The sequence below is a fragment of the Phyllobates terribilis genome, unplaced genomic scaffold (assembly GCF_046119375.1).
Source record: "Phyllobates terribilis strain yellow unplaced genomic scaffold, ASM4611937v1 Scaffold_1__5_contigs__length_1240528914, whole genome shotgun sequence".
NCBI lineage: Eukaryota > Metazoa > Chordata > Amphibia > Anura > Dendrobatidae > Phyllobates > Phyllobates terribilis.
Window position 1 is genome coordinate 901,840,221 of NW_027362761.1, and position 14,690 is coordinate 901,854,910.

Sequence of the window (14,690 nt, forward strand, 5' to 3'; positions counted from 1 at the left end):
TGATCATATGACCAAAGGATATCAGGGGTGAGCAAGCAGGACCTGCAGTGGCGCATGCGCGGCGGTGCCGACACCCCGCACGTGGATCTCGGCCGTCACACCCCCCAGCTTGGAGAGAGGAGGAAGAAACCACCTCCAGAAGGACATCCAGGAATTCCATGCGTTTGGGATGGTAAGTATATGTAAGTTTAATGCCCCACTTGTTAGAGTTGTGCTGCAGCATAAAATCCTCGAGCTCCCCCACCGTCCCCCGCCAAAAAAAAATCCTAGCTCCCTGAGGGTACGTGGCATAGACATCTTACATTTGGGCTCCCGTGGAGGGAATGGTAAACAGATTTTGGCCCAAAAAGAGGCCAGATGGATTTCAACCCTAGATACGGTGTCTCCGCGGGGCCTGAATGAGAGCCTGGTCTTCTCATCGTTCTTATAGTGGTGTAATGTTCTCCTGCTCCGCCCCTATACTTTTATTGGTTAGCAAAACGATTTCTGTGTTTTTAATTTCTTTTTTTGAATTGTTTTTAATTATATTGGTTTATTTCTTTCCTTTTTTTCATAGAGTTTGTGGGTCCGTCTTTACATCAACCTGGCACTCTTTTTTTTGTCCCCGGAAGGTCTCATGTGGGCTAGATTTATATGTTGGATTTTCCTATGCAGAGTTATTTTGGACTAAGATGTGGAAATTCTTATGGATTTTATAACTATACACAGCGGTGTAATTATGTGATACTGTGATATGATGCCATCTTCTATATGTGTGATCCCATTACACTTTTTGTGGGGGCAATGGTGGATACACATCAGGGACTAGAGATGAGGTGCAGTGACCGCTGCGCACATGCGCCCTGGCTTCCCGGTCCTGGGCATTGATCCTGCTGTCAGTATCCTCCTTGCGCTGACTCCAGGCACCTCGGTGCTTTGGATGATGCGCTGGGGTTGTGACGGCCAAGATCCATGTGCGGGGTGTCGGCATCGCCTCGCATGCGCCACTGCAGGTCCTGCTTGCTCACCCCTGATATCCTTTGGTCACATGATCTGGCCACATGACCAATATGGGTCGTATTTAATAAGGTCCTACGAACTCTAATGCACACTTCCTCCTGAGAAAGCTGCCTTGTGACAGCGAAACGCTCATCGAGGTGCGTCTGCTACCTTGCGGCCCCCCCTATTTGCGCTCCCATCCAGCCTGGTCCTGTCCCTGTGGTGAGTACATACTTTTCTGCCACATGGCAAATTGAGTCCCCCTCATATTTGCTCAGGTCACTACTATACACTGTGTGCAGAATTATTAGGCAAGTTGTATTTTAGAGGATTATTTTTATTATTGATCAACAACTATGTTCTCAATCAACCCAAAAGACTCATAAATATCCAAGCTTAATATTTTTGGAAGTTGGAGTGTTTTTTTTTTAGATTTGGCTATCTTAGGAGGATATCTGTTTGTGCAGGTAACTATTACTGTGCAGAATTATTAGGCAACTTAATAAAAACCAAATATAATCCCATCTCACTTGTTTAATTTCACCAGGTAAACCAATCAGTGCACAAAATTTAGAAATAAACATTTCTGACATGCAAAAACAAAAACCAAAAAAATTAGTGATCAATATAGACACCTTTCTTTATGATGACACTCAACAGCCTTCCATCCATAGATTCTGTCAGTTGCTTGATCTGTTTTCGATCAACATTGCGTGCAGCAGCCACCACAGCCTCCCAGACACTGTTCCAAGAGGTGTACTGTTTTCCCTCCCTGTAGATCTCACATTTTATGATGGAACACAGGTTCTCTATGGGGTTCAGATCAAGTGAACAAGGGGGCCATGTCATTATTTTTTCTTCTTTTAGACCTTTACTGGCCTGCCACGCTGTGGAGTAGTTGGTTGCATGTGATGGAGCATTATCCTGCATGAAAATCATGTTTTTCTTGAACGATACTGACTTCTTCCTGTACCACTGCTTGAAGAAGTTGTCTTCCAGAAACTGGCAGTAGGTCTGGGAGTTGAGCTTCACTCCATCCTCAACCTGAAAAGGTCCCACAAGTTCATCTTTGATGATACCAGCCCATACCAGTACCCCACCTCCACCTTGCTGGCGTCTGAGTCGGAGTGGAGCTCTCTGCCCTTTACAGATCCAGCCACTGACCCATCAAGAGTCACTCTCATTTCATCAGTCCATAAAACGTTTGAAAAATCAGTCTTAAGATATTTCTTGGCGCATTCTTGACGTTTTATCTTATGTTTCTTGTTCAAAGGTGGTCGTTTTTCAGCCTTCCTTACCTTGGCCATGTCCCTGAGTATCGCACACCTTGTGCTTTTTGATACTCCAGTAACGTTGCAGCTCTGAAATATGGCAAAACAGGTGGCGAATGGCATCTTAGCAGCTTCACGCTTGATTTTCCTCAATTCATGGGCAGTTATTTTGCGCCTTTTTTAGGCCAACACGCGTCTTGCGACCCTGTTGGCTATTTGCCATGAAATGTTTGATTGTTCGGTGGTCACGCTTCAAAAGTTTGGAAATTTCAAGACTGCTGCATCCCTCTGCAAGACAATTTTTGACTTTTCAGAGCCCATCAAATCTCTCTTATGACCCATTTTTCCAAAGGAAAGGAAGTTGCCTAATAATTAGGCACACCTTATATAGGGTGTTGATGTCATTAGTCAACACCCCTCCTCATTACAGAGATGCACATCACCAGATTTACTTAATTGGTAGTTGGCTCTCAAGCCTATGCAGCTTGGAGTAGGACAACATGTATAAAAAGTATCATGTGATCAAAATACTCATTTGCCTAATAATTCTGAACACAGTGTAGTGGTGATAGGTGCACTCTATATTTGCATCCCTGACTATTTATGTGGGCTCCTTGGTGGCCCTAGGGATTTTATCTACACTGGGATGGGACGCATTACACCTTGGGGGTTTTGGATAGGCACTTTTGCACTTTTTTGTCCCCTATTCTTATACTGATGATATTTAAAATTTGGTACTGTATACCTATTGATTAATAAACAATTTTCTTCTTTGTAAGCCATTTGTACTCCTAGTCGTTCTTGTGTTCCTAAAGAGAGAGCAGTCTGTAAGGATGAAAATGGGGCAGAGGGAGCGCTCTGTAACAATGAAGATGAGGCAGAGGGAGCAGTCTGTAAGGATGAAGAGGGAGCAGGAGGAGCAATTTTTAAGGAGGAGGCATGTGACGCAGTCTGTAAGGATGAAGAGGGGGCATGGGGAGTAATTTGTAAGGATGAAAATGCAGCAAAAGGAGCATTCTGTAAGGATGAAGATGGGGCAGAGAGAGCAGTCTGTAAGGGTGAAGTCGGGACAGGGAACGCAGTCTGTAAGGATGAAGAATGGGCAGGGAGAGCAATTTGTAAGGATGAATAGGAGGCATAGGGTCATTCTGCAAGGATGAATATAGGGCAGAAGGAGCAGTTTCTCGGATGAAGAGGGGGCAGGGGGAGCAGTTTGTAGAGATGGAGAGAAAGGGGGCACAGTCTGTAAGAATGAATATGGTGCAGGGTGAGCAGTCTGTAAGGTTAACGGTGGACAGTTTGTAAGTATAAAGAGGGGACATGGGGTAAAGCCTGTAAGGCAGGGGTCCCCAACCTGTGCCTCGTGGGCCTATTATGTGTTGCGGCTGTCTGCCAGCTAAGTGCATTAGTACCAGGTGTAGCAAACCACTATGAAAAGAAGGTTTTAAGACTTTTGCAAGTAGCCCTCCACAGAAGAGCTGATCTGAATGCATATATATATATATGCACATATATTGGCCTTGGTGGAGAAATAAATTAAGTAGTGATGGACAGTCTGGCTCTTTTTGGTTAGCTAGGTCCTTTGTCTCTGCTCACCAAATAGAGACTGCTCTTTTGTATCCCTAATAAATATTCACCAATAAGGTGAACAAATATTTAGTGTACAATCACCGCTGTCTGATGGGGTCAAATCCTCATTCACCTGCAGCCAGCCAATAAATGAGCTGTGTGAGTGGAGTTTTAGCTTCATAGTTTCGGTCGCATTGGCAGCCAGTCATTTTACCTCCATTGAGAACCATTCAGAAATTTCAAGTTGCTTTTACTGGGGTGCCCATCGTTCAGCTGCTAAATGGTAAGCTGGCTATAGGATAATACTGTAAGATAGAAGGAGTGATTGAAACTGGATGCGATTGTATGGTGGGAATGCTTGATGCGAAAATACCAAATGGAGATAAGGTGGGAACCCCTAGCAGTAAGTGTACTGCTTCGGTGTGATTTCTGAAGAAAGTTTTTGACTGTCATTACACTGATAATGGTGTCTCTGGGTGTCACTACTGTGGGGGAGAAGCACCTGGATGTCACTGCTCAGTGGGTCTCTGGATGTGGCGCCCCACCCTTTCAGAGTGGAATATGGCTCTCATTGTAAGAAAGGTTGGGGACCACTGCTATAAGGCATAGGAGAAACATTTCAGCCCTCATCATACATAATACTGTTAAGTACTATGGAACTGAATGAACTCAGTATGCTGCAATATGGCACTATTAGGCTACATTCACACTTATGTTTGGACATTCTATTTGTCGGGACTGGTTTTTAGGAAAATAGAAACAGACTTAGGGTGTGTGCTCACTGAGGGTTTTTTTGGGGAGCAATTCCACTCAGAAAACATCTGAAAAATCGCTCAAAAATCCTTTGTAAAACGCTTTCCTATTCATTTATGTTGTAAAACCAGTTTGCTGATCATTTCTTCAGTCTTTTCAGCATTTTTTCATTTTAAGGTTTTGAAAAGCACATGGTGGGGAAAAAAGAAACTGCATATCATGTCTGAAATGGCTCCAGATGGAATTCGCTCCAAACTAGGCACTGTCCAACCAAAAGGCTGCAAAAAAAGCTTTAAGAAAAAGCCTCTTCCAAAATGCTTCAAGAAGCCAAAAACTCCCCAAGGCCCCCTTCACACATCCATTTTGTATGTCCGTATGTGGTCTGTTTTTTTAAGGACTGAAAATACAGACATGCGCATTTGTATTCATTAGGTGTGCGCACATGTCAGGTTTTTCACACTGACCATGTGTCCGTGTGAAAAACCCGCAGACATGTCAGGTTTTTTTGCCAGACAAAATTCATGCTGCACACGTGCACACTGATGAGACACGGATGATATCCGTGTGTCATCAGAGTGACATTTAGCGGCGCCTGGGAAAAAGCTGTAGAGATTGCGTTGATCCCAGGCGCCGGCTGCTTAAGGCAGCTCTCATTGTCGGCTGCTCGTGCTGAGATCAGTGCGAGCAGGAGACGATGGGAGTTATATTTAGCACCTGTTGAGTACATCCTGTGTAAACTTAAAAATGAAATAAAATAAGTGCCGTGGGCTCCCGCAGATTACTCCTAACCAGCAGTGAGAAAGCCGCCTGATGGTGGCTGATATTACTAGCCAGGGAAAGGGGCCATTAGCCAAAGATGTTTCCTGGTTATTAATAACAGCCCACAGTTGTTTGCTTAGTGTTTACTGGCTAGTTAACAGAGGTACCTCAGAAACAAATTGATGTAGGGTCCCCCTATAAATTCTAACCATCAAAGGCTAAGGTGGACTGATATTAATAGCCATGGATACTGGCCCCCTCCAAGGCTAATCACAGCCCTCAGCGGCTCCAGAAATGGCGCATCAATAAGATGCGCCAAATCTGGCACTTAGCTTCGGCTCTTCCCACTTGCCCTGGTGCGGTGTCAAGTGAGGTTCATGTCAGCTTTGTATTGGCAGCTGACATGAAGCCCAGGGGTTAGTAATGGAGAGGCGTCTATAAGAAACCCCCATTACTAACCCCATAGTAAAATTTTGGAAATAAACACACAGCCTGAATACAATACTTTATTTGAAATAAAAGTCAACACCCTGTTTTACACATTTATTAAAAAATAACGTCGAGAGCTGCCTTCGGCAGCTGGCGCCTGGGATCAGCATGAACTGTACTGCATTTCCCAGGCGCCAGTACATGGATGTATCACACGAACATATGGATGTCACACATATGCCACACGGATGTCACATACGTACATACAGATCCGTGTCTGTTTTTACCATCACTGTATCATCAGTGTTTGGTCAGTGTGTCCATTTTTACCATTAGTGTCATCAGTGTTTGGTCCATGTGTCTGTTTTTACCATCAGTGTATGGGCCGTGTGTCTGTTTTTACCATCAGTGTGTGCTCCGTGTGTCCATTTTTACCATCAGTGTGTCATCAATGTTTGGTCCTGTATCTGTTTTCACCATCAGTGTGTCAACAGTGTTTGGTCCTGTATCTGTTTTCACCATCAGTGTGTCAACAGTGTTTGGTAAGTGTGTCCGTTTTTACCATTAGTGTGTCATCAGGCTCCCTCTTCCACCATTATATTCACCAGTATCTGCATCTTGTTCCTTGGGCCAGATAGGAAAGGGTCGGATATGGCCCATGGGCCGCAGTTTGCCCAGGTCTGACTTACGGTATGTTCACAAGCAGATAGCAGTTTTGTAGCAAAAAGTCCGGTATATACTTAAGAAAAAAACTAATTTACACTGTGTGAACAATTATTAGGCACTTTGCATTTTTGATATTATTGACCAACTACAGTTCTGCCAGTCAATCCAAAAGATTAATAAACCTGATATCTGAATATTTAATGCACCACTCCAGCAGTTTGTTTTTTTTTGCAGCTCTGGAGTGGTGTTAAAAATCTAAGTTTCCTGAATCTAGTTTTATACTTTCCAGCTGCCGTCTTCTGCTCTTCATGGCGCCGCTGTGGTCCCAATCCACCATCTTGTGACCACAACTTCTGACGACCGGAAGTCAGTGGTCATGGTCACAAGCTCTCAATGCAAGACCGAGAATTCTGAGTGCAAAATTATTAAGCCACTATTAGTGTTCAGAATTATGCTACAAAATGAAAATCCCACCTCGATTGTTTACTTTCACCTGTTAAAGTGAGAATAATAAACAACTTAAAATATCAGTGACCAATATAGCCACCCTTCTTTTCAATAACTGTCATAAGCCTTCCATCCATGGAGTCTGTGAATTTTTAATCTGTTGACAATCAACTTTTTGGGCAGCACCAACCACAGCCTCTTAGATACTTTTCCGAGAGGGTATACAGTTTTCCTTCACTGTAAATCTCCAATTTAAGAAGGACCCACAAGTTCTCAATTTAGGTCATGTGAGGAAGGGAATGTCAGAACTCAGGTGAGGAAGGAGTCCTGCATAAAAATCATGGTTTTCTTGAAAGATGTTGGCCTTTGGTCCAACTTGTTCATCTTTAATAATACCAGCCCATAGCAGTACCCCACCTCCACCTTGCTGGCGTCTGAGTCAAAGTGGAGGTCTGTACCTGTTACTGATCCTGCCACGGGTCCATTCATCTGGTCCGTCAAGAGTCACTCTCATCTCATCGGTCCATAAAACCTTTGAAAGATCTGTCTGCAGATGTTTCTTGGCCCAATCTTGACGTTTCCACTTCTGTGTCTTATTTAGTGATGGTCGGGTTTCAGCCTTCCTTATTTCGGCCATGTCTGTGAGCACTGAACACCTTGTACTTCTGGGCACTCCAAGGAGGCTGCAGTTCTGGAATATGGGTTCCTGGTCGCTTCACATTCGATTCTTCTCAAATCTTTGGCAGTCAATATGCGTCTTTATTTTTCAACACGGTTTTGTTACAATGTTGACTAGTTCCAACAAAATGTTTGATATTTCTGTGATCACACCTCAATATCGTAGCAATTTCTACAGTGCTGCATCCCTCTAAAAACTTGTAACAATTTGTGACTACCCAGTCAGTTATATCTCTATTTTGGCTCATTTTGCCTGAGGAAAACAAGCTGCCTAATAATTCTGCACAATTTGATAAAGGGTGTTGTATGCTTAGGCGACACTCTCCCTCATTACACATCACCTGATCTGCTTCATCCAATAAGTATTCAAGTTTATACAGTTTGGAGTTGGAAAATCTGCATAAAAATGATGATATGGTCAAAATACTGACTTGCCTAATAATTCTGCGCACAGTGTAGATGTATCTACCGGTATTTCCGTAGAGTGTCAACATACAGTAAATAATGCCGTTTTCTACTGATTGAAAGTCTTGCTGAAGACTGCACCCTGGAAAAGCGATGAATTGTAACCACCGTATCAAGGCGGTAAGCACAACGTGCAAGGGGAGCTGTGTACCGTGTACTTGTATGGGGGGCAACGAGAACACTTACAAAATCAGAACGCAAAGATTACCTCGAAGATTGCAGAATTTATAGTAACTGGACCTAAAAATTTTATCTTGACTTTGTTTTTTATTCATACCTTGTATAAAATGTTAAACGTCCTTTCCATAGGTTCTGCTACCTAAAGGGATTTTTCAATCCTTTCTAGGATATGCATTTAATTGCTGATTAGTTGGGGTCCATCCTCTGGTACTCCCACTGATCTTGAGAATGGAGGGAGCACAGCACTGCGCCCCATTTCTCCCTATACAACTGAGTGGCTTTCCACAACTGAGCAGGAAATAAGTGAATGGGATGTAGTGCTCTGTCCTCTTGTCTCCACTCTTAATTGTAGGGATCCCAGAGGTTGAAGCGCCACATTGATAAATAAATGATCAATGGGAATGCCCCTTTAATATTTTTCACGCCGAGCAGTGTGTGTATACGGTGGGGAGTCGTAGAATTATACTGCGGAGTATGCAGGAACGCCATTGTTGATCTCTATTGTGCAAATGTATGCCATATATTATAAGCAAATCCATAAATATTAGGGCGCCCCATCTAGCGATTAATTAATGGCCCTTCATTCAGACATATACAATAGGAAAATCTGATATAATTGCACAAGGGACTTGCTATAGCGAATAAAGTCATAAGGTCAATACACAAAATACTTTAGGAATATTTTATGTAGACATACAAACTCCCCACAATCTTTTCTTAGTTATTTTTATTTTCATTCGTGGTTATATTACAAAAAATGCCATTGTAAACGCAAATCAGCATTCATATACATGTATACATATTATGTGATGGCGGCAGGGCAATGCCAACAGAAGCAGATAACATTAGACAAGAAGCAATTTTGGTCATTTCTTTGCATTATATTTTATGAGCACAATTCTTCATATTATTTCTTTAGTAATTTACATTTTATTCCAGTTCTAACCATTGTCTAGCTTCCAGCTTCACGAGACATTGCTGCATTATAGGAGCATTTTTTACCAACTACTTCAGATGATTTGTCATTTTTCTATTATTCCGTTGGAACGATAGAGTCGCAGTCACCTAGGTTTATGTTAGAGCAGATTATAAGGGAAAACTCAGATTGTGTGTACTCTGCTCAATGGCATCAAAAGTGGACATTCATGCCTGAGGATTCTGCGAGATGCAGATACTTGCCGAGTTACTTAAAGGGAAGCATGATGTAGGAGCTCAGACCCTGACTCCAGTGATGTGTCACTTGTTGGGCTGCAGGCTGTCGCTTTGATACAATCACTGTTTTCTCTTACAGATCTAGCAGTGCTCAGAATGCTGAGCTCTGTATAACCCTGCCCTCACCACTCTGATTGGCAGTTTTATGTGTACACAGTATATTGACAGAGAGAGCTGTTAAACAGTGGTGGGAGTGGGGTTACAAAGAAAAAGTTCACCAGGAGGCATGTGACACCTAGTCCGGTTGTGATAATCTCCTGCTGATAAAACACTGATTTTATTGAAACAGCAACACACAGCCTATTAAGTGACAACACTGGAATCAGGGTATATGCCCCTACTCTCAAATTACATAGCAAAAACCTGCTGATTTCCTTTAATGCAGTACATGTGTATGCAACCTTTTACTGAAAACCCAACTGCGGATACTTTAGATAGAAGAACAAATAGAAAGCAGAAAAATCAGGGACACATTTCTGATATCAAAATGATTGGCAATGGTAAGGATGTTTATATTAGGAGATTGTACTGAGCGAGTATCAACCTAAGCTACCCATGTTATAAAAATACATATCTGCCATAGGATTGAAAAAACAGAAATATAACTATAGTTGTCAGAAAGACGCTAATACAATAAAGAACTTTGGTTACTATTACTGTCTTTTATTACGTACATTCCCTTTTCCCCATTCTACCATTTAGTTACATTTTCTTTTCTTTCTTTCTGGTACAGGACAAATACTTACCCGTTAATGATCAAGACTGTTTGGGATCTAATGACTAAAAGGTTTTTATTTGCATTTTTGCAGCCATAACTTTATTTTTTTCTTCATTGACTTGGGTGTATGAAACTATGTGGGAGAAAGGATTTTTGGTCTCTGTTGTGAGAATACATAAACATGTTTTTTTTGTATCAATGATTGGGCAAGCAATTTATTATAAATTATTGCATTTATTATTATTTTTTCTTACTACATTTTTGTATCCCTATTAGGGGATTATAACATTACATGTTTCTGAAAACTTAGTATACAAAAGTATGGCAATATAGTATATTTTCTAAACTGTGAGACCCGGGTTGCAGTTTAGGCCTTTTTCATGGGGAGAGGATGGTAATCTTTGCCCTATGAATCAAGAAAGAAAAAACATTGTTGTGTATAAATCAGTGTCTTCTGAATATAAAAAATTAGCTCATGGATCGGAGCTCATTTTCACAAATTTGTCTTTAAGTGTAAAAGGACCCTTAGTGCGCCTTTACAACAGGGTGAGTGTACAGAAAGTTCTGGAGTTCTTAGGGCTGACAGCACAGGGGTTTGCCAGTCTCTGATTGAAGGGTGATCAAGCCGATCAAATGGGTCAACGGTTCAGGATCAGAGGTATTTCCCATCCAGGCCATTGGAGCAATAGCCAAGCTGTCAATAGATATCCATGCATCCGTTCATTGTGGTGCAGGAAACCATGCAGCACTACTTTAGTAAAGTGCAGTAAAAACATGCTGCCGTAGGCCACTTCAGGACCTCTGTAGAAAGGCAAATGGTGGGCAGTAAGGCGTGGATTCATCTAAAGTGAGTCCTCATTCTCAATAAATGTATGAAAGTCTGAACTTGGACTTATGCTGCCATCTTATAAAAAAGATCACTGAAACAATTTAAGAATCTAGGCTCTTAATATTTTGAAGAGGACATTACAGTCACTAAGGAAAGTGCCGTGCAAACATTCAAGTGCTATGTTTTCGGCATGTTGCAGAAGACCTATAACGTTACGTGGCATCAATTATACACACTGTATACAAAGAGATGAGCTGTATACCAGCCAAGGAGAACACTGTCTGTACACCATACATACTATACGCTATATAAGCAAGGATGAAGCACTCCATTTCCACCACTTTGGGTTGTCCTGTGACTGCGGTTGAAATTTTTAAGACCAATCTTTTCAAAGGGAAAAAAAACAAACTTAGGATAATCGTGTTGATTACATATTGAGTTCAGCCATTCACAGATTCAGCTTCAGAAGTCATCTTTTAGCAATCTTGATATCAAATGGGTATGGAGCAAGGGTCAAGCCAAACCGTCCCTCCAGCATTGGTTGAAATGTCTCATTAGCAAATGAAAAACTGAAAGACTGCAGCAGGTTGACGAACATCAGGAATAGCTCCATCTTGGCCAACTGTTCACCCATACAAACCCGTCGACCTAAAAAGCACAAACAGAAAAGAAAATAAGATCAAACAAAAGAACAAACTATCACTGTACTTTCTCTTTAGCATATGGGTGCCATATAAAAGGTGAAGACAACTGCCTCTAAGACATAGAGGTCATCTTTAGCCCATACCTGAAACATCAAATGGCAATGGAAATGCAATATTTTCATACCATATATCTAATTAGGGGACACAATCGCTTCTGTGGGTTCAAGCCTTGGGAAACCACATGTAATATCACCCTGAATTATGGATGTATCAGTCATGTTTGGTGTGTCTAGGATGGTCAAAGTGTGCTCGGAAATATGGCAGTCATATTAATCCACTAACAGGTTCCTGTGGGAAAATATGACATAAGTTATGAGGTCTTTGCCACATCTTTCCATGTATACAATTAGCCATCCTCCTCTCCGCTGACCATGAGGAGTGATGGGGGTGGATGAGACCCTTTATAATAACTCATCTAGGGAAACTTATTGACAGATCCAGGAAAGACTACGTCAATTGTAGATCTGTCCTAATTTCTGCGGTGATCTTCTAGGAATCGCTCACAGATCTAATCTGTAAGGGCTTTCTTTATTCATCCCTTTTGTTTTACATTGTCTTTGCCTCGTGTACATGTCATTTTTTATTATTTTATCTTTTTGTCAGCACTGTACTTTTAAACCGCACTGTTAAATCTGAAATTTAATAAATTACTGCTCTAAGGCTATGTTCACGCGTTGCGTTTTTGCTGCGTTTTTTTCTGCAGGAAAAACCTGCTTCTCTTGGCAGTAAAGAAGCTGCTTACATAAAGCAGGTTTTGCTGTGTTTTTCAGAATCCCAAAGTCCAGCTTTGCTCCCACTACAGAAGCATGAACACTGCAAGATGTTAGGTCACCAATACAAGACATGTGTGAAACCACAAAACCATTCTGGGAAAAAAAGGGCAATTTGATCAAATTATTTAGTGGAAGAAGATTTTGTCTGAAAATATAGTGACTAATCTGAACAAAAAGAGTTCATGAAAAAATACACCTTTAGAAATGTAACAGCGAGAGGAGGTAATTGGTCAGGAGTAGTTTACCTAATACATTGGCAGAGCATTAAGATTGTAGGACACTTTACTTTCACACTTTGCTGAGCCCTTGAGTTGGTCAGGTAATGTTCAATTTCACACCTTGGTCAGTCAGTGTTTACTTTACACATATCACTCATTTAATTAAACTGTACTAATCCTAACTGCCATTCTCAGCTAACAAACACACAACCCTGAAGAGGTAAAGTATAGCCTGATTGTGTTACCTTGTGGATGCCAGAGTGCAAGAAGTGAACCAGTCAGGTGATTGGGAAAGCTGGGTGGCATGTGTGCTAGTGTATTATTCAGTGCTGGCGTCCCACTGTCCTAGTAAAACAGATGGCAACGTCAGCGAAAAGTGTATGGATGCAAGAACAGAGTGAGGGGTGCGCTTAGCTCATTGTCAGCCTATTATGATAGGTGAGTGAAAGAAGTGGAGCCCCCCTTTTTCATCACAGCAACGAGTGTGTGGTGTTCGTGACATTAGGTAAATGATATTCCAGACACAAAAACAAAAAAAAAAAATTCAACCAGCCCTTGCTAAGTACATTACAAGTGTATTCCAACAGAAGGAATTTGGAGGCAAACTATTAGCAGAGTGGGCCCCATCATTATATTTCCTCCAGTTTTTTAGGTGTGAATACCTCTCAATTGGTGACTTTATAATTTCAAAGTCATCAAACAATTTGCACCTTTTTTTGAGTTGTCTTTTGTCGTTTAATAAGCTTTCACTTTTTTATGTCAAAGTGGTTTTCCAGATATTTTAGACTGCTTTATCAAATGCAACTTTGAAAAATTCCAAAATTTGGCGTTGCTCTACTCCACTCCCCCCTTGTAATGATTTTCTGTACGACAGTTAAAAAAAGTAGCATCCTGCATGCCACTGTGTGTGGGCATCAATACTGTGTGTTCATATCAGGTAGAAGATACATGACGCAAAGCATGTAAAATTTATCCTGTTCTACCCCCGCTTTATCCCCTCTTGTACCTTAACTAAACAAGTTCTGATCTAGACAATCATACTTAAGCCCTTAAAGCAAAATTACAGTGGGGGAAAAAAGTATTTAGTCAGCCACCAATTGTGCACGTTCTCCCACTTAAAAAGATAAGAGAGGCCTGTAATTGACATCATAGGTGACATGGACCCGCAGAAGCTCTAGTTAGAGCGTGAAATAGCTGTCGTCCACCTCCTCCCCGCACTCCCTGCTTTCCATTCATTTTATCCTAATATGAAATAAAGGACTCTTATTTTTACATAAACGGTGAGTGTAGCTTTTCATCATCTCCGCTCTATTGGACATCATAGGTAGACCTCAACTATGAGAGACAAAATGAGAAAACAAATCCTGAAAATCACATTGTCTGATTTGGAAAGAAATTTTTTTCTAATTTTGGTGGAAAATAAGTATTTGGTCAATTACAAAAGTTCATCTCAATACTTTGTTATATATCCTCTGTTGGCAATGACAGGTCAAACGTTTTCTGTAAGTCTTCACAGGGTTGGCACACACTGTTGCTGGTATGTTGGCCCATTCCTCCATGCAGATTTCCTCTAGAGCAGTGATGTTTTGGCGCTGTCGCTGGGCAACACGGACTTTCAACTCCCTCCAAAGGTTTTCTATAGGGTTTAGATCTGGAGACTGGCTAGGCCACTCCAGGACCTTGAAATGCTTCTTACGAAGCCACTCCTTCGTTGCCCTGGCGGTGTGCTTGGGATCATTGTCATGCTGAAAGACCCAGCCATGTTTCATCTTAAATGCCCTTGCTGATGGAAGGAGGTTTGCACTCAAAATCTCACGATACATGGCCCTATTCATTCTTTCATGTACATGGATCAGTCTTCCTGGTCCCTTGGCAGAGAAACAGCCCCAAAGCATGATGTTGTCACCCCCATGCTTCACAGTAGGTATGGTGTTCTTTGGATGCAACTCAGCATTCTTTCTCCTCCAAACATGATGAGTTGTGTTTCATCTGACCATATGACATTTCTCCCAATACTCTTCTGGATCATCCAAATGCTCTC

At 41.7% G+C, this 14,690-nt stretch overlaps 1 protein-coding gene across 1 annotated transcript in view; it reads right to left on the minus strand.

Annotated features, from left to right (window-relative positions):
* Positions 1-8,907: 8,907 nt before the first annotated feature.
* Positions 8,908-14,690, minus strand: part of CYP2U1 (cytochrome P450 family 2 subfamily U member 1) — a 60,375-nt gene continuing 54,592 nt past the window's right edge. The window contains exon 5 of the mRNA XM_073641106.1: positions 8,908-11,602. Within this exon, the coding sequence (XP_073497207.1) occupies positions 11,424-11,602 (179 nt within the window). The 3' untranslated portion in view covers positions 8,908-11,423. The remainder of the gene's footprint in view (positions 11,603-14,690) is intronic.